This window comes from Vicia villosa, unplaced genomic scaffold, assembly GCF_029867415.1.
Source record: "Vicia villosa cultivar HV-30 ecotype Madison, WI unplaced genomic scaffold, Vvil1.0 ctg.000444F_1_1, whole genome shotgun sequence".
NCBI classification, from domain to species: Eukaryota; Viridiplantae; Streptophyta; class Magnoliopsida; order Fabales; family Fabaceae; genus Vicia; species Vicia villosa.
Window position 1 is genome coordinate 1,006,104 of NW_026705212.1, and position 25,633 is coordinate 1,031,736.

General features: G+C 30.7%; 3 protein-coding genes across 3 annotated transcripts; 2 read left to right on the forward strand and 1 right to left on the reverse strand.

Annotated features, from left to right (window-relative positions):
- Window positions 1-106: 106 nt before the first annotated feature.
- On the reverse strand, window positions 107-2,399 carry LOC131628338 (uncharacterized). Its single transcript, XM_058899179.1, has 5 exons — window positions 1,816-2,399; window positions 1,014-1,232; window positions 806-907; window positions 636-728; window positions 107-543 (listed from the first exon to the last, which is right to left on the reverse strand). The coding sequence occupies exons 1-5, from the start codon at window positions 2,323-2,325 to the stop codon at window positions 346-348; spliced, it is 1,122 nt and encodes a 373-aa protein (XP_058755162.1). The 5' UTR covers window positions 2,326-2,399; the 3' UTR covers window positions 107-345.
- Window positions 2,400-15,153: 12,754 nt separating this feature from the next.
- LOC131628339 (transcriptional adapter ADA2b) lies at window positions 15,154-19,605 on the forward strand. The gene is made up of 13 exons (XM_058899180.1): window positions 15,154-15,447; window positions 15,646-15,701; window positions 16,240-16,418; window positions 16,922-16,987; window positions 17,121-17,246; window positions 17,339-17,414; window positions 17,614-17,674; window positions 17,754-17,812; window positions 17,902-18,009; window positions 18,128-18,341; window positions 18,463-18,673; window positions 18,856-19,086; window positions 19,180-19,605. Exons 1-13 carry the CDS (start codon window positions 15,395-15,397, stop codon window positions 19,369-19,371), a joined length of 1,632 nt encoding a protein of 543 aa, XP_058755163.1. The 5' UTR covers window positions 15,154-15,394; the 3' UTR covers window positions 19,372-19,605.
- A 1,701-nt stretch (window positions 19,606-21,306) lies between these two features.
- Window positions 21,307-22,778, forward strand: LOC131628340 (uncharacterized). The gene has a single exon (XM_058899182.1). The coding sequence runs from the start codon at window positions 21,332-21,334 to the stop codon at window positions 22,721-22,723; it is 1,392 nt and encodes a 463-aa protein (XP_058755165.1). The 5' UTR covers window positions 21,307-21,331; the 3' UTR covers window positions 22,724-22,778.
- Window positions 22,779-25,633: the final 2,855 nt, after the last annotated feature.

Consider the following 25,633-nt stretch of genomic DNA (forward strand, 5'->3'; position numbering starts at 1 on the left):
TCAAAATTGTCAAGGTCATACATGTCATATGAAATTGTGAAAGGAATAACTAAACTCGTCAAAATATGCTTCAAGAATTGATTTTCATGTACTGCTGCAATCCGAATTTTCAAGCATTATATTTATTAGCTTAACGATTCCAAAACCGTATTCACTGCTCATATGACCATATACAAGGATGGACAATTCAATGTTACGTGTATTATAAGACACAATACTGTCCAACTTCTAAAACAGACAAAGTATGCTCACTGAACCGAAAGATGAAATCATTGAAAAGAGTTGAGGAATCTCAACAAGAAGCAGTGATTGAGGTTGCTCATATAAGTTTATGGTTCATTCATTCTACCTCCATGCTGTTTTGGTGTCGTCAGATCTTCGACTTGCTTTGGCTGTGACTCCTATGTTGCTGATTTTCCCGGTGTTATGGTGGTAACAGTCGGAACTTTTCGAAAATTTCCTATCATAAGAATCGAAATCATCCAGTAACTCAGGATATACTTTGACATCATCCTCAGATAAGCTATCATCCTGCAGTGATTCCTGTAGGAAATGGAAATTATTAGTTAAGAAACTTGTTTTCGAAAGATAAAGACGAAATAAGAAAGACACTATTAGTAGAGAGGTTTAGTTACCCTTGATCTTGACTTGTTGGATTTGTAAGGTGTTAAACATGGATTAAGATCTTTGAGTAATAGATCATCCGCCATGTCCTCGGAGCTAAAATCCTGCATAAATTGCTCAAGAAAAGTTAAGAACATTCTATGATCACTACTTTCAAATTTCAATTAAGTTCTAATCTTACCCAAGAGTTTGAGGTATCTTCCCTGCCATGTGGTGGCGGTGTTCTCGGAGAGCTTCCATAACCTTGGAAGCCTGTTTTCGCCGAATACTTATCAGCCTTAACCTATCAAGCAAATAGACATCGATAAATACAAACACTTCTTTATGTCTTCTGAAAGCAAGGACTCGGAATTTTCTCGGTGGAGTGAAAGATTTGAAGTTATTTATACCTCAGCAAGATCCTCGGCGAGGCTTTGAAGCTGACCAGTGAGAGAAGAAACCTGCTGTTGTAGAGATGGAATGACCTGTTTTGCTTCTTTCAGCTCTGAGCCTTGTTTCTCTACAAGTTCCTGAAGTTGAGAATTCATAACCTCTGGGAACAAAATACTGTTCTTCAATGACTTGATTTCTTCTCTTTGGTTCAAGCACAAATCCTTCAACTTCTCTACCTGCAAATTCAACAAACCAAATGTGACTTAGGAGTTCATTTCAACATCTTAGTGAATCACCTCAGTTAGACAATTTCGCTCTGATATACCGGCTATTTAACAATATACTCAATAGTGGTATAGTGGCTATTTAACACTAGCATTTTTTCCAAATTTCGCTCTGATATACCGGCTATTTAACAATATTGCCATATACACATTTCAATTCCTATCTATGAAGCACAGACACAAACATGAACACCAGACACGACACTATAACACTGCTATATACACATTTCAGTTCTTATCTATGAAGCACGGATACAGACACAAACATGAACACCAGACACGACACCAACACTAAGGTGCTACAGATTCTTATATTATATATCAAAACCATTTCTCCATATATTTTCAAAGTGAAATCTGCCACAATTGCATATCAAAAAACATCATTTCTAGGGTGCAACAAACAACTAGAACCCAAAACACTATTAACATTGAAAAATCAACAAGTTTCAACCTTTATGACAAACAAACATTAATCAACCAAAAAAAGCAAAAACCCATAATTGCAATTCAAGTACACAAATCAGAATCAAACCTCTTTATTCTTGTTTTCAATCATGATCTTGAGCTTCGAAATCTCATCCTCTTGCTCCTTATTAATACTCAGAAGCTCCCTCTCACTCCTCAGAACCATAGCAAGTGTCCTAGTATTCCCCTTCACTTCAGTCAAAGCCTTCACCTTCTCTTTCTTCTCACACGATCCACTCTTCCCAAACAACTTCTTCTGCAAAGCAGAAAAGCCAGTGACCTTTTTAGCATCCTTCTTCAAATCCTTAGCAATAACATCAGAAGGAATGAACAACTTGGTGGAACCAGGGTTCACTGATTTCGGCTTATTCGCCATGAATTTCTTAACCATTGTGGTTACTGCAGGATCCACTTTTGTGGTTTGAGAGGGTTTAGCTTTGACTATGGCACGAGATGAAGAGTGTGATTTGAACTCATAGGATGAAGATGGGTCTGAGAAGTGAGAGGAAGTTGAAGAACGTGATGAATCGTAGGTACTGTATCTTGAAGAGGGTTTTCTAGAGAAAGAAAACGCCATTTGCAATCACCTAGAGAGAGAAAAACAGAGTTTGATTTGAACTGAGGAACAAGGAGGGAGATTGAAGTTTGAGGTTTATGTTTTTGTTTTGATTTTGTCTTAGGATGTTATGTTACGAGATGATGACACGTGGAATTGATTAGATGAGTTTCTAGGCGCTGTAGGAATTCAAATTTTGGTCACGTGATAGGCGCGGGGTGTGTTTTGATTTTGAATGATTGCGTGATTGTTGGGTTTTAGCTTTGGAATTTGGAGATAGTGAAGTTACAAAAATGGTAATGGTACTATTTGTTTATCCTTTTTGGAATCTTTACTTCCTCTTTATATTTTGCTAGTACAAGTTTTTATTTGTTTGTGTATTAAGTTGTTCTAAATTTCCTTTTAGAGAAATGAAGATTGGTTTGATGTTTATTTATGTAATGTGAATCAATTTGTGTTAAGGTAAGTTTTTATCTACTCATTAAAGAAGTTGGGGGAAGATAAAAGTAATTAAAACTTGATCGATTTGATAAAAAAAATTGCATCAGTGTAGTTAAGAATGATAAAAGGGTCAATTTGATCTTTCATTAACTTGTCTTAAAAAGTGTAAAAAGAATGTAAGAAATGTATGATAAAAAATATAGAAATTTTAAAATACAAAAATATGTGATGATGAATCTACTAAGTGCATGTTTGGATTGGCTTCTACAAGCCTCAAAAGCACTTCTAGTGCACTTCAACTTGAAAATTGATATTTTTTCTTGTTTGGATACTTTTTCAAAATCAATTCTCCTACTCCAAAAGCAATTCTAGTAGAAGTTACAATTCCTAGCTTCTGAGTTTAGTAGAATCAATTCTACATATATTATATATTATTTATTACAACTTTTTAAAATTTTCCTTTTTTACCCTCTTTAATTTTTATCAATTACTTCTTTTCTTTTTTATTTGTATTAGAATTTATTACCATTTTGGTAATTATCCAATTCAAAATCACTTTTGATAAAACTATCCAAACAACATTAATCGATGTCAATCACTTCTATATCATTGTATCCAAACATAAATCAATTATTCTAAACTCAATTTTGTTGAAATCAATTCTACTAAACTCAATTCTTCCAAAATCAACTCTGTCCACCGCCAAACCAAACACACAAAAAGTAGTTTTTAGCTTTTAGCTTTTCAGCTCGTATCAATAAAAAAACTCTGTTTGGTAACTGTCATTTAGCTTGTAGCTTGTAGCTTATTTGCTAGCTTTTGGCTTTTTTCTCAAAAGCTAATTGAAGTAGCTTTTTAGCTTGTTATCTTTTCTTCCATTTGTACCCTCAATATTTTATTAAAAACTCATTTTTATACTTTATATTTTATTGTGATTTAAATTAAATTAACTGTGTTTTAATTGAGAGAATAAGAAAAGTTAGTTATTATTTTTACTGTAGAATGTTAGACAATAAACTTAATTTTATTATTATTATTATTATTATTATTATTAAAAACGAATATAATTGAATTGAAAATTACAATACTATTATTTTAGTTATTTTGTTAAATTAAATTACAAAATTTATATGTTTACTATATATTTTTTTGTGTTATGTTTAATTTTATGATATTTAAAATATTTTGCATGTGATTATTAATGCGTTTATTTTTATTGAATAAAAATTAATAAAAATTATTTTTATTGATACTCGCATTTATTTTTTGAATGTCCTTTTATGTCATTATGCATTTAATAGCTAATATAACAACTAATTTACCAAACACTTAAATTAGCTTATCAACTACCAGTCATCAACTATCAGTCATCAGCTACCAGCTACCAGCTATCAGTCATCAGCTACCAACTACCAGCTAGCTTATCAGCTATCAGCTAGTTTTACCAAATAGAGTCGTAGTCTTATTCCATTAAAACAACTCAACTATAGTTGTGCAGGGAATATTAGACTAGAGTGTGGTTTTTAATATCAGCCTATTATTTTATGTAATTGTGTAATTTAAAATATTTTACATTAATATTTTTTAGTAGTGCTATTTAGTACGAAGCAATTTGAAGAAGAAATGCAAGAATGAGTATGTGTCACTATTTTAGTGGTAAATTTTAAATTAATTTTAAATTTAACTTCCTTTTTAATAGGGATCATGGGGTTGTGGTGATAATGGATGGTTGAGATCTATTCTTGCATTTCTTGTTTTTCCACTTTCTTACTAATAAGCATTTTCCAATATTTTTATCACCTTTATTTGGAGTTTTATTTTTTTTAAAAAGTTTCTAAAACATTTTAATAAGGAGAGAGAAATCATCCATCATATTTGGTGGGCTTTTGTTTTCTACATGTATCTCTTTAAAATTTGGGAATTTCTTTTTTCACCTTTATTGTTTGGGAAGTATATCTAAAAACTCCAAAATACTCTTGAATTTATTCGGAGATACATCTTCCAATGCACCAAATTTCAATTTTTGCCAACATATAGTTCGGAGATGTATCTGCAAAATTTTCTGAGATTAATTTGCATATATATCTCCGAAGCCACCTTTCTTCCTTAGTAAATCAAGCAGCCACTCCATTTTTGAAATAACTAGTTCAAAGATGTATTTGCGAATATTTATGAGGTAAATTCGGAGATACGTCTCTGATGTCTTGTTTGCATGTTTCTTGTGCATAAACATTGTATTGAGTTTGTAGTTTTTTGAATTCAAAGTAATCTTAATTCGATTAACATTGCCATTATTTATGTCAAAGATTAATAAACATGAATATCATAGAACAGAGTAATGTGTTAATTAAAAAGAAAGACAATCATAATACGCAAATTATTCTCAAAATATGGAAAAATATAACAAAACATCCCAAAATACAATCAAATGCATAATATACTGAGTATGCATAATCCTAACACCTCGGCTCCTCCTCTGCCTACGGTAACCTAAGGCATTTCGTGCCTCGGTAAGAATGGAATGTGCTAGGGAACCGCTTCATCGCCACATCTCTCATACATCCCAGAATATATACACTCTCCTATAATCCACATAATGTTCTAACAGATCGACAACACATCAATGTCATGGTCATCCATGGTTTGCACGTATCCAAATTGTCACATGCACCGCTCTGGAAGATACCTGCACATGATACTACTCCCACATGTCAGCCATCCGGAGTATAATGAAATATGGTCGAACGAAATTTTGTCTCGATGAGAAGTGTATGGCATCCAGTGAGTCGATGTCATCATTAGAGTCCAGCCAATATACACACAAAACGATAACACGACATCATTTCCTTTGTGCGGGCGATACTGACAAACACGTGGGTAATCCTTAGTATACAATCGCACACGCTCAAACTCGTGTATGCGGTGACAGTGGGCAAGGAGCCTCCTCTCCTGGTGTACACAGTCCTGGGATGACAACCTATGTGATAGCCGACAACATCTCATGCATTTGCCCTAACCACCCAAAAACCATCTCAACCATCCAAATCATATAAACAATTCCGACACATTAGCTATTTCGAATGCTAATACAACATGATGCATTAAAACTAACTCATTTGACCTAATACATTAATCAAAATTAAAAATGAGTTAAATGAGTAACTTATTCTAAAAAGTGTTGATGAGGATGCAAAATGTTGGAGAAGAACCAAAGTTGACTAGAAAAATGTGAGAAGGAACGAAGTTGATTGGAACAATGTTGGATAAAGGAATAAAGTTGACTAGAATAATGTTGGAGAAGAATGAGTTGGGAATAAAATGTTTATGAAAATGGAGAAAGAGGAGAGGGAGAGTCGTACACGAGTTTAAATAGATTTGCTCAGCTCAAAGAGGCATCTTCGAACAATATTTTTGAATTTAAAAAAAAAGTTAATTCGGAGATGTATCTATAAACATACCCTAAAACCTTTTTACAGATGAATCTATAAATTAACCATTAGTTAAAATTAAGAAATTGTGCGTTCGGAGATGTATCTCTGAAAATATGGGGCATTTTTTACTTTTTACCAGGAGTCTGGGAGAAGGTGACAAGATACAAAGAGAAATTCTCTAAAACTATACGATAAATATTGTGACTTGTATTTATGTACATGGCCACTTTTTCATAGTTAGATAATGAGATGTACTTTCAAAAATTAGAAAACAGCCTTAAAATAAAGTATTCAAGTTCTTTAAAGAGGTAAAATATCAAATCAATCAAATAAAAGAGATTGAAAATGTGAAAACTTGTCTCATCTTACACTTAGACTTTGTTTGCTAGTTAGAAAGGCGTGGAAGGAGTCTTCAATAAAAAGAAATTTGAAAGAAAAAAAATAGAGAGAAATATTTAACATTTATTTTAAAAATTGATTTTGTATACAATGATAAATGAATGTTTATCATTAACTTATTTTTAATTATGAGAATATTATAACAACATAATATTTGAACAAGTCATCTAAGTCATTCAAAGACCTTCAAACCTTTCATCCAATATAATTTTTAGTTTCTTCAAACTAGGGGAATTTTCTATTATGAATATAAATAAACCTCCCAAAACCCTCTTCACCTAAATCTCTTTATTCTTTTCACTTAATTCTTTCCTTTTTTTTTAAATTCATTTCCTTGATTCCCTTCCAAACTCACAAACATAATCTTAATGCTTCTATCTTGTATTTGACCAGATAAATGTAATTAAAGCAAGAGTAAGGATTTCTGTTCTACCATGATGCGCACATAGACACACTAAAATCATTTTAAAACTCATCATCTTTTTCTCAAAAAAAAATTAAAAAATAATCTTGGTAAGCACTTAAACGATTGAGAATCAATTTTGATTAATTAGGAAATCTATACTCATAGTATAATCAATTAAAAATCCTTTTAATCAATTAAGATACGTAGTGGATTAGTCCTTTTTTGGCATAGTCTAATCAATTAGGTTGTCCTTGCTAATCGATTAGACATCATCTAAGCCCATGAATTGTTGTCATTTTGAGCTAACTTTTTCTATATAAAGGAGTTCTTTCCTCACTTCTAAATTATAAATTCTCTGAACGATTTAATCTTCTATCTCACTCATTCTTATTTTTTATCAATCTTATTCACTAAAAATTGCCTTAGTTCTAAGAGAGTGATGTCGTTTCTAATCGATTAGACATTGTCCAAGCCCATGGAGTGTTGTCATTTTGAGCTAATTCTTTTCTATATAAGGAGTCCTTTCCTCACTTCTAAATCATAAATTTTTGTGAACTATTTATTCTTTTATCTCACTTATTCTCATTTTGTTATCAATTTTATCAACTTGAAATTGTCTTAGTACTGATAGACTGTTTTCGTTTCTAATCAATTAGGCATCGTCCAAGCCCTTGGATTGTTTTCATTTTGAGCTAATTTTTTCTATATAAAGGAGCTTTTTCCTCACTTCTAAGTCATAAATTTTATGAACTATTTATTCTTTTATCTCAATCATCCACTTCCTTAGTTTTGAGGGAATGAAAAGTTTCATATGAGAGTTGTGTTTTTCTATTAGTGTATTGAGTTTGTATATTCAAGAGCTTAGTCATCTTTTGTTGTTGTAATAAACTTGAAGGTTAGAAGTTAAATCTATAAATGCTTGGTATAAGGTTGTTTGGTTGAAGCTGTTTTAAAGTTGAAGTTTTTGATAGTAGAAATTTTAAGAGAAAACTCTTGGAGACTATATTAGGTCGTAGGGTTTAAGGTTAAACCAAGATAATATTTAATGTGATATCTCTTATCATATCTCTGATCATATCTCTTTATTTTTTTTCTCGTTTATCTTTTATGTTATTTAATCTTTACTTTTACCCTCTTCTTAAAACCAATCAACCTAAAATTAATCGTTTTTCTATAAAAAAAGTGAAAACCAAATATCACAATTAACTTACCCTCCTCATGCTTGGAGTTACTTATTCAATAAGTAGTATAGTGTAATACTTGTGAGAGTATCAAATAAGGGCGACACAAGTATTCCCGCCCCCGAGAGGTGTCGCATCGGCACTGCTTTTGCGTAGCAAGGGGGCTCACCTTTTGTAATAAGGCATGTGTGAAATACCAGTATCCATCTGCCATTTATGCATACTGAGTCATACCACGACTCCTTGGAAAGTAAGTAGTCAATAATCTCACCCAATCAAGGAGGAGCGTCTACCACCTCTAAGAATTTCCTAAGAAATAGGCTCAAGGACCTCTATAAATACTTCTCTCCTAACGTGAGGCAAACAGATGATAAATTAATCGGCATTACTCAAATCATATATCCTCTCCCTTCACACGAGTTGACCTATCGTAACACCATGAACACCACCATACAAGGTTTCTCGCCACCACGAGCAACTCCTAACCACCTTAACTGCTATAAAACTACTAAGGTCTCTAAGTGCCCCTTACCCTTGTCGTGATACCATGAACACCTATATGTTTTTACCATAACAGTGGTGCCCACCATGGGGCCCTGGTAAAAACTAACATAGGCCACACTTTCTTATACAATCACCACATTCATTGTCACCCCCGCCTCTGTAACCAGACATTCTCATCCATGTTAATATGAAAGCACCTTCCTCTATGTCAGAAGATATTGGGGTAAGTAGTGATGACAATGCCATGGCGAAGTGCATGCCGCCATGGATGAACTACGCCGTCTGAATCAGACCGTAGAGGACAACATCCTAATATTCAACTACGCCAACAAGAGACAAATCCCTTAGAGGAGATGCAAGTGCTGGATTCTCATCCACTTTCAAACGAAATACATGAAGCGCTTGTCCCTAAAGGATCCAAGCATCTCTATTTGACCAAGCTTGATGGTCGTAGTGATCTTTATGAACACATCGCCTCCATCAACACATATATGAGATAAAACACAAGTCATATTTGCAATGATATTCATATTGTTAGTCCAAAGATTCCTTAATTTCCACAGAACCATGAAGGGGTTAGATAAAAGCTTGTACAACAAGCAGAGAGTCTATTTCTATCCAGATTCTAGTCTAAGACTTTTCTTTAGCAATTTGGATAACTCTGATAACAACCATGCACTTAGGAAAAAAAAAAGAAGAGGGACCAATGCTATTTTTAGAGAAAGCAAACACAAAAGTTCTAGAATTATCATGAGCAATTCTCCCATAGCCATCCCTGTCATTACCTAGGGAGAAGGCTCAATCACAATTAAATTTGAGCTAACCTTAAGGAGGAGAAAGCCAAATGATCTACTTGATGGAGGGAGCACGAGGCGGCCAAAGAGAGATAACAAAGGTAGACTTTATTTGGCAAAGTAGTTTTTACTCAATAAAGAAACATTACCTTGATCATTTTCACGATTTCATACACAGCAAATAACAACAAGAGTTGTGCAAAATCAATAGAGTTATATACATGTCTACTCTCAATATTTATGTAAAGCATAAAGTTTCACATAATTCACGACTAAGTTTTGTAATGATTTTGATTTTTAATATTTATGCATTAGTGATTTGAAGATTGTGCTTAACGATATTAACAGTTGGTTTGGACAAACTTGTTTAAACTTGAAAATAAAATAATATTCGTCTTTATAATAATTTTTTTAAATAATTTTATTACTCAATCAAATATTGTGTTGTATATTTCTTATTCATTACTTGTTGTATTAATTATTTAATATATTTTTTATTCTTCACTTGCTGGCTGCATATTATATGTAGAATTTTAAAACATATATATTCAAATCTATTAATGATAAATAAGAAAGTAATACTTGTTTTTTCTTTTTTTCAATTCTAAACAAATAGTTTTTATTCTAGATCTTGTTTTTCTTTCGTTCAGCCAATTACTTCAGCGTAAATGTTACAAATATGAAGACACATATATTTCGATCAATTTGATTTTGTCACATTTAATAACACTTTGTTGTTTTGTAATTTTATGGTAGATTTATCATTATATTCTATCTAGTTAAAAGAATAATATTCAGTTTTTGTAAATAAAAAATATATGCAAATTACCATAATTGTAAAATACTTAAGAAATAAGTAAGTTATATTGCAAATTTTATATAAATAAATTATAATACATAAAATAAAGAAATGAATTACTATGCATTATCAATATACATTTTTTTTTTATATTATCAATTCATCACCTTCTTCAAATAAACGCGCATAATTATAAATTTTAAAAAATATATTAATATTTGTATTATCTTACTCCAAAATAGCATATTGATTTTTCTCATTTCACTAAATTTTATCTCTATTCTATTCATATTTCTCTTTTAAATATTATACATTAATATAATCAACATTTTTTCATCGTATTATATTAATTTTTCTCTTATAATAAATATTCATGTATTATTTTATACAATTTAGACATATATTATATCTAGAAATACATTATAGTATTTATAAGAGATAATATAGTACTTAAAAATATATTATGTTTAAAATAACATAATTTTAATTTTATTTATAATAAATATTATAGAATTTTTATTTTGATTTTTTTAAATAAAAAAAGTTCATTTATGGCCGGGTAGCCCGAAGTCCATCTAGGGCCGGGCTCAAGTAATAAATCTCAAGCCCATATTACACAGGGTCTTTTTGGCCCAGCCCTAAAAAAACCCAAGGCCAGCCAAAGTCGGCACGTTTAGAGCCGGGTAGCCGCTAAAACCTCCACAAAATAAAAAATCTATAGATTGTCTAGATATATATTTATTTATTCTTCTAATTTTAATCATTTACAACATTAAACATATAAGAGTAATATAAAATATATTATATTTTAAACATAAACATACATATTTGATTTTTGAAATTTGAAATTTAATTTAAGTTTAGAATATATTATTTTTGGACAGAACATCCTTCTTTGTCTACTTATTATTTTTTATGTATTTTCTAATATTAATTAAAAATAATAAAATTAGTTTTTAAGAATGGATATATTTATTTATAAGGATAATTTAGCTATTTTTTACATATAAAATATTACCATGTTAATATTAAATACCAAAAAACTTAAAAATATAAAAGTAATATTATACTATTTTTTTCTCTATGTATACCAACAAACATATTAAAATATATATTTGATGTTTTTATATTATCATTTTCTATTTCTGTATTATTCTACGTATTAAGCCAACTTTTAGAAAATAATATTTAATAATTAGGTAGAGATCAATTAATTATGTATTAAATAAATATTCAATGTCGAAAATTAAATTAGTTTGACTAAAAAATAAATTATTTATTGAATAAGATATATTAGTACTATTATTCTGATGAAATATTTATTCAACTATCAATAAAGGTGAAACTATATTGTGGGTGAGTTAGGTTTTGTCCTGTCTTAGTTTGTATTATTAAAAGATTCAAAGTGTAAGTCCAATCTACAGTATATTAAAAAAAAAATTTAATCTGAGTTTAACATTTTTAAAGACTTAACTGATATATATCGGAAAAATAAGTATTATATTGGTTAGACATATAATATCTTAAGAGTTTATATAGAGTGACATCTCTCACCTTACAAGTCGATTTTGTAAGGACGAGTTAGATCAAATTCTAATATGATATCAAAATATATCGATAAAAAATGAACCTCCCATCGATATTCACGCACCAAGTCAAAAAAATAGTGATGGGCATAAGGGGTATATTGGAAAGATCTCAAGTCATACATTGATTAAGGATAAAATTTTGAAAGAGTATATAAAGAAGGATCAATCATCTTACAAGTCGAGGTTGTAAAGGTGAGTTAAACCAAACTCTAATTTAGTATCATAGTCTTTCGAACAGATCATGGACGCCCAACGTTTATAGCCATACACCAAGTACAAAAGTATATTGGGAGATTCCAAGTTCCACATTTGTGAGATACAGAACCTTTAAATAATTTATATAGAAGTGACATCCTTCATCTTACAAATCGATTTTGTAAGAATGAGCTAAACAAAACTCTAATAAGATATTAGCCTATTTAAAAATATATTTAATTTGAATATGTGTAAATAAACAATTCAACTAATGTTTATGTAGACTAATAAATTAAAGGAATACTGAAATTAAATGTTTATTTGTATTGACTTATACAAGCTTAACTAATAACATAAATTTTGTGAGACTATTTTTATATTTTAAATTTATGAAACAACTTATGACATTATTTATAAGTTTGTTTTCATAATTTTTTAAAATAATTAAGTTTTTTATTTTAGTATTTTACTTCAAAGCACAAAAATAATTTTATTTAAATAATTTTTATGTTTTGTGGCTTAGCATTTTTAGTTAAATAAATTTAAAAAAATTAGATTTTTTTTCAATCAATTACATAAAAAGTTTGACCGATACTATTATTAACTTAAATATCAATATTTTATGACATACTAGTATTTAGTAGAATAAATGAAATAACTCAATTAATATATGTTAGTTGGATTAGTTAAATGTAAATGATTGATAGTTTAATCTTTAATGATAATATTTATTTACTAATATAAATAAGTTTTTAACATTTATAAATTAATAATTAAAAAAATACATTCAATATATTATATTTTATTTTTATTAATATCTAAAATTAATAATATGTATTGTATTTTATTTTTTAATGATTAATAATTTACTTTTAAATTTTAAGCTTAAATGTACTTTTGGTCCATGTAAGTTAGCGAGTTTTTTATTTTCGTCCCTGTAAATTATTTTTTTTAGTTTGAGTCCCTATATCTTGCTTTTTGCTTGAGGTTTAGTCCCTAAAGCCAAAATTTGCAGGAAAATCTGTAGGTTTCTTGCAGATTTTCCTGCAAAATTTCCTGCGGATTTTGATTTTAGGGAGTAAAACGAACGCGAAAGTGAAATATAGGGACTCAAACAAAAAAAACTTACAGAGACGAAAATAAAAAATTTGCTAACTTACAGGGACCAAAAGTGCATTTAAGTCTAAATTTTACTTATTAAGAATTTCCCTTCCTAACCTCAAAAGACGAAGTTAAAATCCCTTACGAGAGACAATTGTAAAATAACTATTAATGTTAATATTATCAATAATTATTTATCATTCTAGAAACTTTTTTAAAAAAATTACAGGAACTTTTATTAGATTAAATATATACAAACCTGCTTAAAAGGGACCAAATACATTTTTTGACATAAAAATCGTTTGTTCAGTAGTGATAGCTCGTGAATTCTCTCGGCAAAAACATACTGGACAAACTCAAATCCAGGTATCCCGCAAGCAACAATGGCTTCTTCAAAGAATGTCACAGAATATGCAAAGAAACAACCTATGATAACACGATCTCTTTCTCGGTAAGCTTATTTCATCCTTATTTATCATCTATTGACAATTATCGATATTTTGTAGACTTAATCTAGAGTAAAAAATGAGATAAATTGATGAATCTAAATCGTCGGTGGTCTGATATAGTATATTATTTCATACTTTATGATATCTTACACTACAACTGGATATGATTCACAATTTCTGTTTAAAAATCCACAATTCCTGCTTAAATATGATTCAATAAAATAGCAAACCATAAAAACCTAATGTACTTCTTGCCTCATTTTTTTCTACTAATCCTTGTCGTCTCCTGCACGCGCTATCGATAATTTCATTTAAATTAACATTGTAAATGACGCTCATTACATAATGAAGATTTTTCAACCTTTAAAAGTTTAGGTGAATCAAACGTCGATAACTCATCCAAGATAAAAAAAAACCTCAAATTTTTATTAAAATTACGATTTAAACAATACAAATTATAATATTTCTAAATAATTCTCCCTCTTATTTTAATATAAATTAACCCTAAATATATTTATATCACCATATTTTAATAGATATTCAAATCTTAAATTATACATAATTCTACTTACTAAATAAAATACTCAAAGTCATATTCTAATCAACCTGGTTAACAAATAATTTTGTTTTTTAAGGAAGAAACTCCCCTAATTTAAGATATCTTGATAATAAAATAAAAAAAAACACTTCTCTCACTTTAAATACTATTTCCTCCCACTATTTTTCTCATTTTCTTGCTTCACATAAACAAACTCTCAAACTTCCCCTGTTTTTCACTCTGTTTTCCTCTGTTTCAATCTTCTTGTTGCCACTCTTCTCTCTCTCTCTCTCTCTCTCTCTCTCTCTCTCTCTCTCTCTCTCTCTCTCTCTCTCTCTCTCTCTCTCTCTCTCTCTCTCTCTCTCTCTCTCTCTTTCTCTCTCATTCCATCACTCAAACTTTCCTTCTATCATCATCAATGGAGGAACAAGAAGCAACGTGAGTGTTCTCTTCTTTTTCTTGCGTTTTCTAACAATGTTAACAAGTTTCTTGAATTCTTTTTCTTTTCTTTGAGAGTGTTCTTCTTCCCCTGTTACATTCTTTATTGTTCTGCATTTGCAATAGAGAATCTTTAATGTATGTATCATACTACCTAGTTGCAATAAGATACGAGAGATTAATTACAATTACACATTCTAATGTTCATTAATTTTAATGCATCTTTGATATTATAGCAAATTTGTTGAAATTTCGATGAAACATTTTTATTTTGTTAAAAGATTTCTATACTATCTATCCGTATAATACGAGTATCTTTGTTGAATGTAATACAAATATTTTTGCGCGCTGATACACATTAAAGGTGATATTGATGATCTAAAATTTGTCGAAAATCAATACAATTGAGTTAATATTTTATTTACATTTTTGAACTGAACTGCTAAAAATAAAAAATTTATTTACAATTTAATTTTTTTATACAAAATTATAAAATCACATGATTTATTTTAAATAAAAAAAATGAGTGAAAAAAACCATTATAAATAGAAGCAGTTACACTAGCAACCCAAACTCAACGTAGTTTGACCTATTGCACAAACTCAAACTCCAACAACCTCGTTTGTCGCACTTTTTTTTTCTTCACTAAAATTCAAATATTTTCAGAATCACCATTAAAATTTTCAAAAAATTTCAGAATCTCCAATTTCAATTTCATTATCCATTTAATTTATCATCTAGGGTTTTATTTATTTTTCATCAACAAAAAACAAAACAAAAATTATTTACCCTTTTCTTCAATTGAGGGTTTTAGTTTGAAATTCAATGGGTCGTTCTCGTGGGAATTTTCATCATGCCGATGAAGATCCCAGCCAAAGGTTTGATTTTTCACTCATCTGTTTCGTTATTGTATCAAAATGCTAGTGTTTGTTAATGCAATTTGTAACTGAATTGTGCATTATTTGTTTTTTTTCTTCTTTTTTTCTGAATGTGTTTATGATTGATTATAGTTAAATTCTGTTGTGATTTTGCATAATTTTTGTCTGTTTGTATGGTTAATTTTACTGATTGTGTAGATCAAGGAGAAAGAAGAATGCTTCCAGTGGAGATAATTCGGAATCCGGTGCTGCGGGTAATTTTTCCACCATGATTTATTGGTTAATTTTTACTGCATTATGAGATTATCATATGTTGTTTTCGCGCGGTTTTTAATTTGCTAAATTTAGATGGTGTGTGTAGAATAGACTATATATATTTGTAGTGGTATAGTCTGTAAGTTTGTTGTAATTTGGAATTAGTGTGTATATGTTTGGTATGTTTGGAGATAAGGTTATGTTTGAAACAGAAATCCTGATTTGAATTGTGGAGTGTTTGTTCGATTAAAGATCGTTGTAGTTAAAATCTTGATTTGAATTGGAAAATATATGGTAGTTGAAATCCTGATTTGAATTGTAAAATTCATGGTAGTTGAAATCCTGATTTGAGTTGTAAAATCCTATGATTTGGCGATTATACTTACCCTCAGCGATTAAGAGTATACAGAAAATCTTATTTCGGTGGAATTGGGCGGAGTCGTCCATGTTAATTGTTGAATCATATAGTCTTTTCTCTTGTTGTTTGAGACTTATGAGTTTGCATGACTTTAGTTACTGGCTTATGCTATTATGCAGGTCAAGGAGCAAGTGAAGGAAAAAGGGCTTTGTATCATTGCAATTACTGTAATAAAGATATTACAGGAAAGATTCGTATTAAGTGTGCTGTGTGCCCAGATTTTGATTTATGCATAGAATGCTTTTCTGTTGGAGCTGAAGTGACACCTCACAAAAGCAATCACCCTTATAGGGTTATGGTCAGTAACCATTAATTACAATTTTTTTCCTTTGATATCTTGTTAATTAAACCTTTTGATAGAGAGAAAGTTTGTGCGGTAATTTTGCTAAGTTGCAAGCTATGTTGTTAAATATCCGCTATAGCAGCGCTATACCGCTATAGCATAGCAGGATTTGGACAATGTGCTATTATTCTGCAATATCCTATTTAGGATAGAATGCTGTCAAATAGCGGCGCTATAGCATTATTACATAACGGAATTTAACATTCCGCTTTCCGCAATTGACAAACGTTAATCACCGAGTATGCTTGTATGATTAGCCAATTAAGTTAGATTGGAAATTTTTCTGATACTGTTTTTTTATCAAATGTGGAATAAAAGCCATTTTTGAAAGAAATGATGCTTGTGTATCTGTCAAATCGCTGATAAGAAAATCCATCACTACTAGTTTTGATAACATTGTTGTTTTTATTACTTTGTTTTATTATGTTAGTTTATTTAATATGGTTTCATTTTGACAGGACAATCTGTCTTTCCCTCTTATTTGCCCTGACTGGAATGCAGATGACGAAATCTTGCTTCTAGAGGTACTTCGTTTGAATTCTTTGCCTAGGAGTAGTGTTGACTAGTGGTGTAATACTATAAAGCATTATATTCGGTGTTCGCGGAGAAATCTTTGTTTAATATCTGACCTTTATAGCAATAACTTTTTGGTTTTAGGGAATTGAAATGTATGGTATGGGAAACTGGGCAGAAGTCGCTGAGCATGTTGGAACAAAGAACAAAGAAGCGTGCATTGAACACTATAAGAACGTGTACCTAAACTCTCCGTACTTCCCTCTTCCGGTATGATAGGCATCAAACAAACCTGTAATCAGTGCTTAATATTATTCGTTCTAATAAAGGTATTTTAAATGCTGATTATTTTTATTTACTAGGACATGTCTCATGTTGTTGGGAAAAACAAAAAAGAACTACTTGCCATGGCGAAAGAGCAGGGTGACGACAAGAAAGGTTGGTCACTTATCATGCTTATAATATAAGCTCCTTATTAAGCTGTTTATCCAAACAAAGCGCATGGCTCATTTATGTGTCTCTGATTATTGCTTAAAATATATTTATAATCATCTATAGCTTCTGATTTTTTGCAGATTGGTTAGTTTATGTTTTGGTCACATTTTTTTCAATTATTGATAACTTGTGATTGGCACAGGACTTCCGATGGGGGATCTTAGTATTAAGGAAGAATCAACCTTTTCTACATCTAGAGTCAAGTAAGGCTGTCATATTTTGTATACATTTACTCTTGCCATGTTCAATACCATGTTCATTGACTTCTAAATGTTGACTCAGACTGGAAGATTCCCATAAACCTGGTTCCACTAGCCGTCTGGCTTCCAATTTGAATCCAGGTAAGCTAAATAAGTCAATAGCTAAGACTCATACAACAATTTTCTCATTATCATCTTCTTTCAATCTTGATATTGTTTATATATTGCAGAGTTAGATTCTGGGCACTCAGTCAGCACACAGGCTTCAGCTACTGTTAACCAGAGGGCATCTAACAAAGGCCGAGGAAAGGGTGGTCCTGGAATCGTTAAAATTGAAGGTGTGCATTTTACATTTGGTCCCAAGTCCTAATTAAAATTAACTGATACCTATTCTTTGAGGAAATTCACGGTATTACATTCTGTTTTTAACTTCCTAGTTTTTATTTCCATCGACAGAATCTCCAGATTTTGGAGGAAATAAACCAAATTCCTCAGGAAATGGCGGCCCTTCTTTGGTTGAAGCCAGTGGTTATAATTCGAAAAGACAGGAATTCGATCCTGAATATGATAATGATGCTGAACAACTGCTAGCTGAAATGGAGTTTAAGGACACTGACACTGAGGACGAGCGGGAGATCAAACTCCGCGTGTTGCGTATCTATTACAAAAGGTAAACATCCATTTTAGTTTTGAATGTTTCTTTTCCCGAGTCGCCTGCAATCAAAATCTTTTACATTAATGATATTTGAAGGTGTTGCTTACACCCACATCTACATTGAAATGCGTTGCAGGCTCGATGAAAGAAAGCGCAGGAAGGAATTCATACTTGAAAGAAATTTGCTATATCCAAATCCAATTGAGAAGGATTTTACACCTGAGGAAAAGGCAATATGTCGGACATATGACAAATTCATGCGCTTTCATTCTAAGGAAGAGCATGATGAATTGCTTACAACTGTTATCACTGAACACAGAACTCTTAAAAGAATTCAAGAGCTTAAGGTTTGAGACATAGATAGCATTAAATTGTTATGAAAATTCACTTTTTTTCTCCTGGGAAAATGGAAACTTTTTAATGGATGCTTCATTTAGCTTTTGATATTGATTCCATGACACGCAAACTGCTCCGCCTGAATCAAACAAATCAACATTAAGTCTGACATTTATTGAATATGCTTCTGCAGGAAGCCCGGGCTGCTGGTTGCCGCACTACTGCTGAAGCAGATAGATATCTGGCACATAAGAGAAGAAAGGAAGCTGACGAAACTGCTCGTAGGGCAAGAGAAAATGCTCACGGCATCCCAAATAATCACGGGGTTCCAAATGCATTAATGTCTCCAGACTCTGCTGGTACAAGACCTGTCAATGAAATGGATCCAGCAGGATTCTATGGAGCAGATTTACTTTCTGAACCTGTAAGATTCCGTCTTTGCCAAATTTCCATTTTAAACCTTTTCATTGCTTCTTAATTTGTTTTCTGACATCGTCGGCTTTAATTTCCTTGGCAGGAGAAACGTTTGTGCTGCGAACTAAAGTTGCCTCCGGCCGTGTATCTAAAGATGCAACAGCATCTGTCCATGCAAATGATTGCCGGCAACGTCACTTCGAAATCTGATGCTCATCCAATGTTCAATATGGAGGCCATGAAAGTTGACAGGGTGTATGATATGCTCATTAAGAAGGGAATTGGTTCACCCTGAGATCTTTTTTGTGATGTATTTTTCTGTTCAAGAATTCCATAATAATCAAAATAAAATTAAGCTGTATGTCAAATTATCATCATTTCTTGAAAATTTTAAATGATGTATAAGTGATGTATCAAGCTTTAGTAATAAGATAGAGTTAGAGTTTGAAGTTGTGTGTACCAGAATTTCATTTCATAGGGAAATTAAAGACTTTCTTTTTATGAGGGAAAAATGATATATTGCTAATAAATAAACAATATTTTTCTTCAAAAATTTCTATTTACTAAGATGTTGTTGTTATTATTCAAACATCATAAAATGTCTAGAACTCCCAAAGCTTTGTCCGTCTATGCTAATTCTAAATCAAAAGCTAGAGTCAGGTGGAACGTTGGGAGAGATAAAAACACTGTTTTCCTTAATAAAATTGCCAAAAATCAAGCAAGCTTGCAAAAAAAAAAAAAATCCTCCTTCAGAGTTAATAATTGTATCATTACTGATCAAAGCCAAATTGTAGACCAGATGATCTCTCACTTCACTTATAGAGGAAGTCAAACTTCACTTATAGAGGAAGTCATACCTACCATGGTAACGGATAGCATAAACAAACTTCTCACAATGATACCCTATAGACAAGAAGTCCACAATGCTACGCTCTTTCTTTTTTTTTTTTCACGAGTTAATTTATCCGCCTACTAGCTGTACAGGAAAAGGAAAGTCTACTTACGAGATTGACCGACTTGCTTCCAAGCCGAGTTCCTTCCTTCGGTAGAGGAGATAGGGCTGCTAGAAGAAGAGTTAACTCACCACTATCTACGCAATTCTCTAGCTTCATTCTTTTGATAATATTCCATTTCAGAGTGATGCTCGCACCACTACGCTCACTCACTCATTCCATCGACGGGAGAAGAGTTTTCATCGTGAACCTGTACATCAAGTCCAAATAGTTTTGGGCATCGTGAACCTGTGCATCACGTCCAAATAGTTTTGGGGCTTAATTGTTTCATAACTTATGGAACATTGTCGAAGAGGATGTCTTTAATGTTGTGATTGAATTTTTTAGACAATTTCATTATAGATTCCGTAGGGTGAAAATCTATATCCGGAAAAACTCTAAGAGATTTTTTTGGATATGCATATCCAAAAAATCCCAAAAAAATTAAAAAATTTGGGATATTAATTAATTCAGATATCATAAAATTCATATAATTTATAAATTATTAATAACAGTAATGATAATTATACCGTTGATATTTTTATTCTAATTTCAATTATAAATTAAAAAATAAAACTCATAAAAATTTAATTATTTTTTTTTGATAAATTTCATATTAATAATTATTAAAAATTATAACTAATACACAACAATTATGATTATATAAAAAATAAATACATTAATAATTATCCAATAAAAATTTATAATAAAAGAGATCAAATAAGAAAAAAATTATTTACTACTTTATTCATATTTTAATAAAAAATTTAAATTACATAATTTTTTAAAATAATAAATAAAAATCTCAAATATAAAAATTATTTTAATAATTAATTATGATAAAAAAAATCATTTTTCATTTAGTTTAAAATGAATTTTGTTAACTAGAAAATTGTTTTTTAAAATTAGTTTTAAAAATAATTTTTTTATATCATAACAAAAAATATTTATTATTATCATAAAAAAAATCTTTATTATTATTATTAGTTATATATATATATATATATATATATATATATATATATATATATATATATATATATATATATATATATATATATATATATATATATATAAATAAAGTTGGGGTGAATAAAGAAATTGTCTAATAGTAAGCCCAAATCTAAATTTCAAAAAATAAAGCCCAATAAAAAAGTTAAGTCCATATCCAGTTCTTCCCTAACCTATATATAAATATGTTTTATAGGATCTCTCTGTTTCCAAACCAGATTGTTTTTACCACTGAATTGAATCGTTTTCTTAATGAAGCACCCTGAGGAATTAGGATTTGTAAGGGAAGTAAAACCTGTCTTTGAACATATGCCACCATCGTGTGAAGAATATGTATCAGAGTTTCTTAAAGCTGTAAAAGTTGCTGTAAAAGATGATGATTGTGGTGATTTTATTAAAGTTATGCAAGATTACTATAAAAGAAACATCGATGAAACGTGTCTCCTGGATAGAGTGAAGGTGCTGCTCGGAGGGCATGCGAATTTAATCAGGGAATTCAGCACCTTATTTCTTCCCACTCGAAGGCATATCACGATTCCTCCTTGGGATCAGCTTCCTCGGGATGTGCTTGACGTCATATCCCAAAAACTTGATTTTGACGACCTCTTTCAATTTTCTCGTGTCTGCAAAGATTGGAGACTAGTTTTTCATGAATCAATAGATAAATCAAAATTCTTGACATCCCAGGAACCTCTCCTTCTTGAGTTTTTTAATTATCCTGTTAAGGTACCATATTCCTTTACTAGCCTACCCACTCAAAAAGTTTATCCTTTGAAAAAGATGATGATGAACCACCTATTGAGTTATTCCGATAACTCCTTCCCTATCTATGTTACCTATTCTAGTGGGTATTTCATTATGATTGCTGATAATTCTTCGATTCTGCTCGTCAACCCATTCACACGAATAAAGAAGAAAGTAATCTGTCCATCCACCTTTGAGTTTAGTTCCTCCGCTCAACATACATACCGTGCATTACTTGCTTTTGACAAATGCTCTGAGGAATTTGTTTTATTATTTTTATTCAGACTTTCTAACGGTTTGCATGTCTATCAATCTCGAAATAATGGTTGGGTTACATATTCCACTGAGGATAATGAGGATGCCGTTGTTGACTTTGTGGCTTTGAACAATAAAATATATGTTGTTACTGAGGAGCCCAAGATAGGGGTACTCTCTTTGGATTCACCAAATATTGAATATCTACCGATGGTGAATTCTCCCAACTTAAATATTGTCTTATCATTCTTTAACTTGGTTAAATGTGATGAACAACTTTTACTGGTTCGATTAAATCCAAGTCTCCATCCTATTATTATGCGTGGTAACCCTCCGCCAGAGAGAAAAGTTTACAAGATAGACTTCTCAACCATGACTTATGTAGAACTCGAAACCTTGGGAGACATTGCATTATTTTATGTTGCCTTTAGAAGCTGTAAGGCATTGATCAACCCAAACAAATGGGGATATGAGAGCAACTCCGTGTACGAAGTCTATAATTGTGCCAATAAATGTCCCCGTATCAAAAATCCCTTTTGTACGGTTTATAATTGGGATAAAAAATCAGAGAAATTCATTGCGCCTCCTAATCCTAGAACAGCGGGCAGTGTCTTTGATTGGTGTTTTAGACATCCTGAAATATGAAGTAGATTGTTCTCTCTTTGAGTAAAATTTGTTCACCATAGGAAGTCGCAGAAAAAATTGGAGATCTCCAATTTTATTAACTTTATTGTTTTTTATTTGGTTTAATTACAGTTTTGGTTCTCTCTTATTCACGAAATTAATTCTCTTATTTTAAATTTAAACAATTTTGATCACCTATATTAAATTTAAACAATTTCGGTCACCTATATTAAATTTAAACAATTTCGGTTACATTCTTTCTTTTCCACTTAGAATTATTTTAAATAGGAGCACCAAATATGTGTTAATTAAAATATAAAGACTACGATAATTTAGCCTTTTTATTTTGTATTCATGATTATAAAATTAATTTTTATTTGATAGGAATAAATAATTAAATTTTTAGGGAGTGTTTATAAATTTAAATAAGATTTCTAGGAATGTGAGAAGGTTGGAAATCTCATATTCCGGTGTTTGTTTAAGTTTTAGTAATAAGTTATTCCTAGTCACTATGTCTAAGAAAAAAATAAATCACTATGGTAAAAAATAAGACTTACCTCCAATAGAAAACAAATAAAATTTTACTGTTTAATAACAAATACTTTAATGTTTTAAAAAACAACTAAACATAATTTTATTCACCAAAATTTAAAATATTTTAATACTATTAATTTTTTTTTTTTTTGGTTTTAAAAAAAAAAAGACTTTGATATTTGGTTTGTATTCTCGTAATTCACAACATCAAAAACCAACCTCTGAAACAAATTTTGAATGGATTGTTGTAAATAACTTAATTGCTCAAAATAAATTTTGTTTGGACCATGTGACCTTGAACACATATCTGCATATAGCCAGGATCAAAGTTTCTATTCTCCTCAACTTTTAACTCTCAATGGCAGGTTGAAAGAAAATGCAAGCAAATGTAGCAATCACATGTATTTTGCAGTCACAAAGAAAGCTTGACCAAGGCCTGGTACAATTTAGAGTCGGACCTTCTAGTATCGCTTCTGATCATAATTAGGGGTGGCAATTGGATCCATTAAACTAAAATTTATCCAATCCATCCACTAAAAAATCCATCCAATCCATCCACCAAATAAAAAATAAGTTAATGGATGGATTAAATTCGTCCATTTATATACATGGATAAATCCTATTCATCCAACACATTTTGATAATCCAATGGATTATTTTTATTTTATACGTTAAATGGTTTAAATTATTTTTTTTAAAAATAATAAAATTTGAAAATACAAAAAATCGAGTTTCTTCGTAAAATTGAAATATCGAGTTTTTTTCGATAAACGAAAAACTCGGGTTTTTTTTCTGATGAACGAAAAAAGTAAAAAATTTTCGAAAAACGAAAAAATTGTGTTTTTCCGAAATACAAAAAAATCGAGTTTTTTCGGAAAAACGAAAAGTCGAGTTTTTTCGGAAAACGAAAAAATCGAGTTTTTCGGAAAAACGAAAAAGTCGAGTTGTTTCGGAAAAAACAAAAAAAACGAGTTTTTCAGAAAACCGAAAAAGTTGAGTTTTTTCAGAAAAACGGAAAAATCAAGTTTTTTTTTCGCAAAAACGAAAAGTCGAGTTTTTTCTGAGATAACGAAAAAAACGAGCTTTCATCATCATGAACAAACATGTCCAAATAGTTTTACTTTATAAACAAGAAGTCTAAAATACAGTTTTTATCAAGAACAAATACTTGGTACTAAGAAACAAGAAGTCTAAAATGTAGTTTTTATGAAGAACAAACTAAAACACTATACAAGTATTGGAATTTCAAAGACGTATAACACTAAACTATACAAGTATTTGACCTGTCATTGTGCATCTCTAAAGAAACGACTACAGTTTTTATGAAGAACAAAACAAAACACTATACAAGTATTGGAATTTCAAAGACGTATAACACTAAACTATACAAGTATTTGACCTGTCATTGTGCATCTCTAAAGAAACGACTACAGTTTTTATCAAGAACAAAACAAAACACTATACAAGTATTGGAATTTCAAAGACGTATAACACTAAACTATACAAGTATTTGACCTGTCATTGTGCATCTATAAAGAAACGACTATGCTTGTGGATCTTCTTCAGCGGCATCCTCCACCCCAGCTGCATCCTCCTCCACCCCAGCTGCATCCTCATAAAACTGATGAATACGTCTCCATTTGTTACTCAATGATTGCCATGTTCGATGAGCCAAGATAGCGAAGTTTGGGTCACCCAAAATTTTGTTCCATTGTGCTTCTTTTGCAAACGGGGGAATATGGTAGCGGCGGACACCATCAGCAAGCGCATTCTCTTCACCCGCGGTCCAGAAAGTATAACCTCTACGTTCCATTGTCAGAGAAAGAGAATGAGAAAGATTGTGAGAGAAAAAGAATGAGGATAATTTCAATATGATTATAATTTCAATCATTTTATAATGAGGTTAAAGCCAAAGGTAGTACACTAACACCAATGAGGTTAAAGGAACTACACTAACACCTATGGCGGACAATAAATCGAGTTTTTTTTTCAAAAAACAAAAAAATCGAGTTTTTCGGAAAAACGGAAAAGTCGAGTTTTTCGGAAAAATGAAAAAAGCGAGTTTTTTTGGAAAAACCGAAAAGTTGAGTTTTTCCGGAAAAACGAAAAAATTGAGTTTTTTATGAAAAAACGAAAAAATCGAGATTTTTTTCAAAAAAAACGAAAAATCTAGTTTTTTCTAAAAATACGAAAAATCGAGTTTTTTTGAGAAAAACGAAAAATTCAAGTTTTTCGAAAGAACGAAAAATCATTTTTTTTTTCGAAAAAACGAAAAAAAGAAATTCAGAATATTTAAATTATTATTTTTTTGAAATTAAAAAAATAACATTTTATTATCTTTTGGATGGACGGATATCCATCCATTAGAAATTTGTTAATGGATGGATTAGATGGATT

Bases quoted from the DNA above. Each gene is read 5' to 3' on its own strand.
- LOC131628338 (XM_058899179.1), bottom strand. From the start codon at position 2,325: ATGGCGTTTTCTTTCTCTAGAAAACCCTCTTCAAGATACAGTACCTAC. The intron at 1,233-1,815 runs GTTTGATTCTGA...TTGAATTTGCAG, and splicing joins TTGAAAACAAGAATAAAGAG to GTAGAGAAGTTGAAGGATTT. The intron at 544-635 runs GTAACTAAACCT...CATTTCCTACAG, and splicing joins CCAACAAGTCAAGATCAAGG to GAATCACTGCAGGATGATAG.
- LOC131628339 (XM_058899180.1), top strand. From the start codon at position 15,395: ATGGGTCGTTCTCGTGGGAATTTTCATCATGCCGATGAAGATCCCAGC. The intron at 15,702-16,239 runs GTAATTTTTCCA...GCTATTATGCAG, and splicing joins TTCGGAATCCGGTGCTGCGG to GTCAAGGAGCAAGTGAAGGA. The intron at 19,087-19,179 runs GTAAGATTCCGT...TTTCCTTGGCAG, and splicing joins CAGATTTACTTTCTGAACCT to GAGAAACGTTTGTGCTGCGA.
- LOC131628340 (XM_058899182.1), top strand. From the start codon at position 21,332: ATGAAGCACCCTGAGGAATTAGGATTTGTAAGGGAAGTAAAACCTGTC.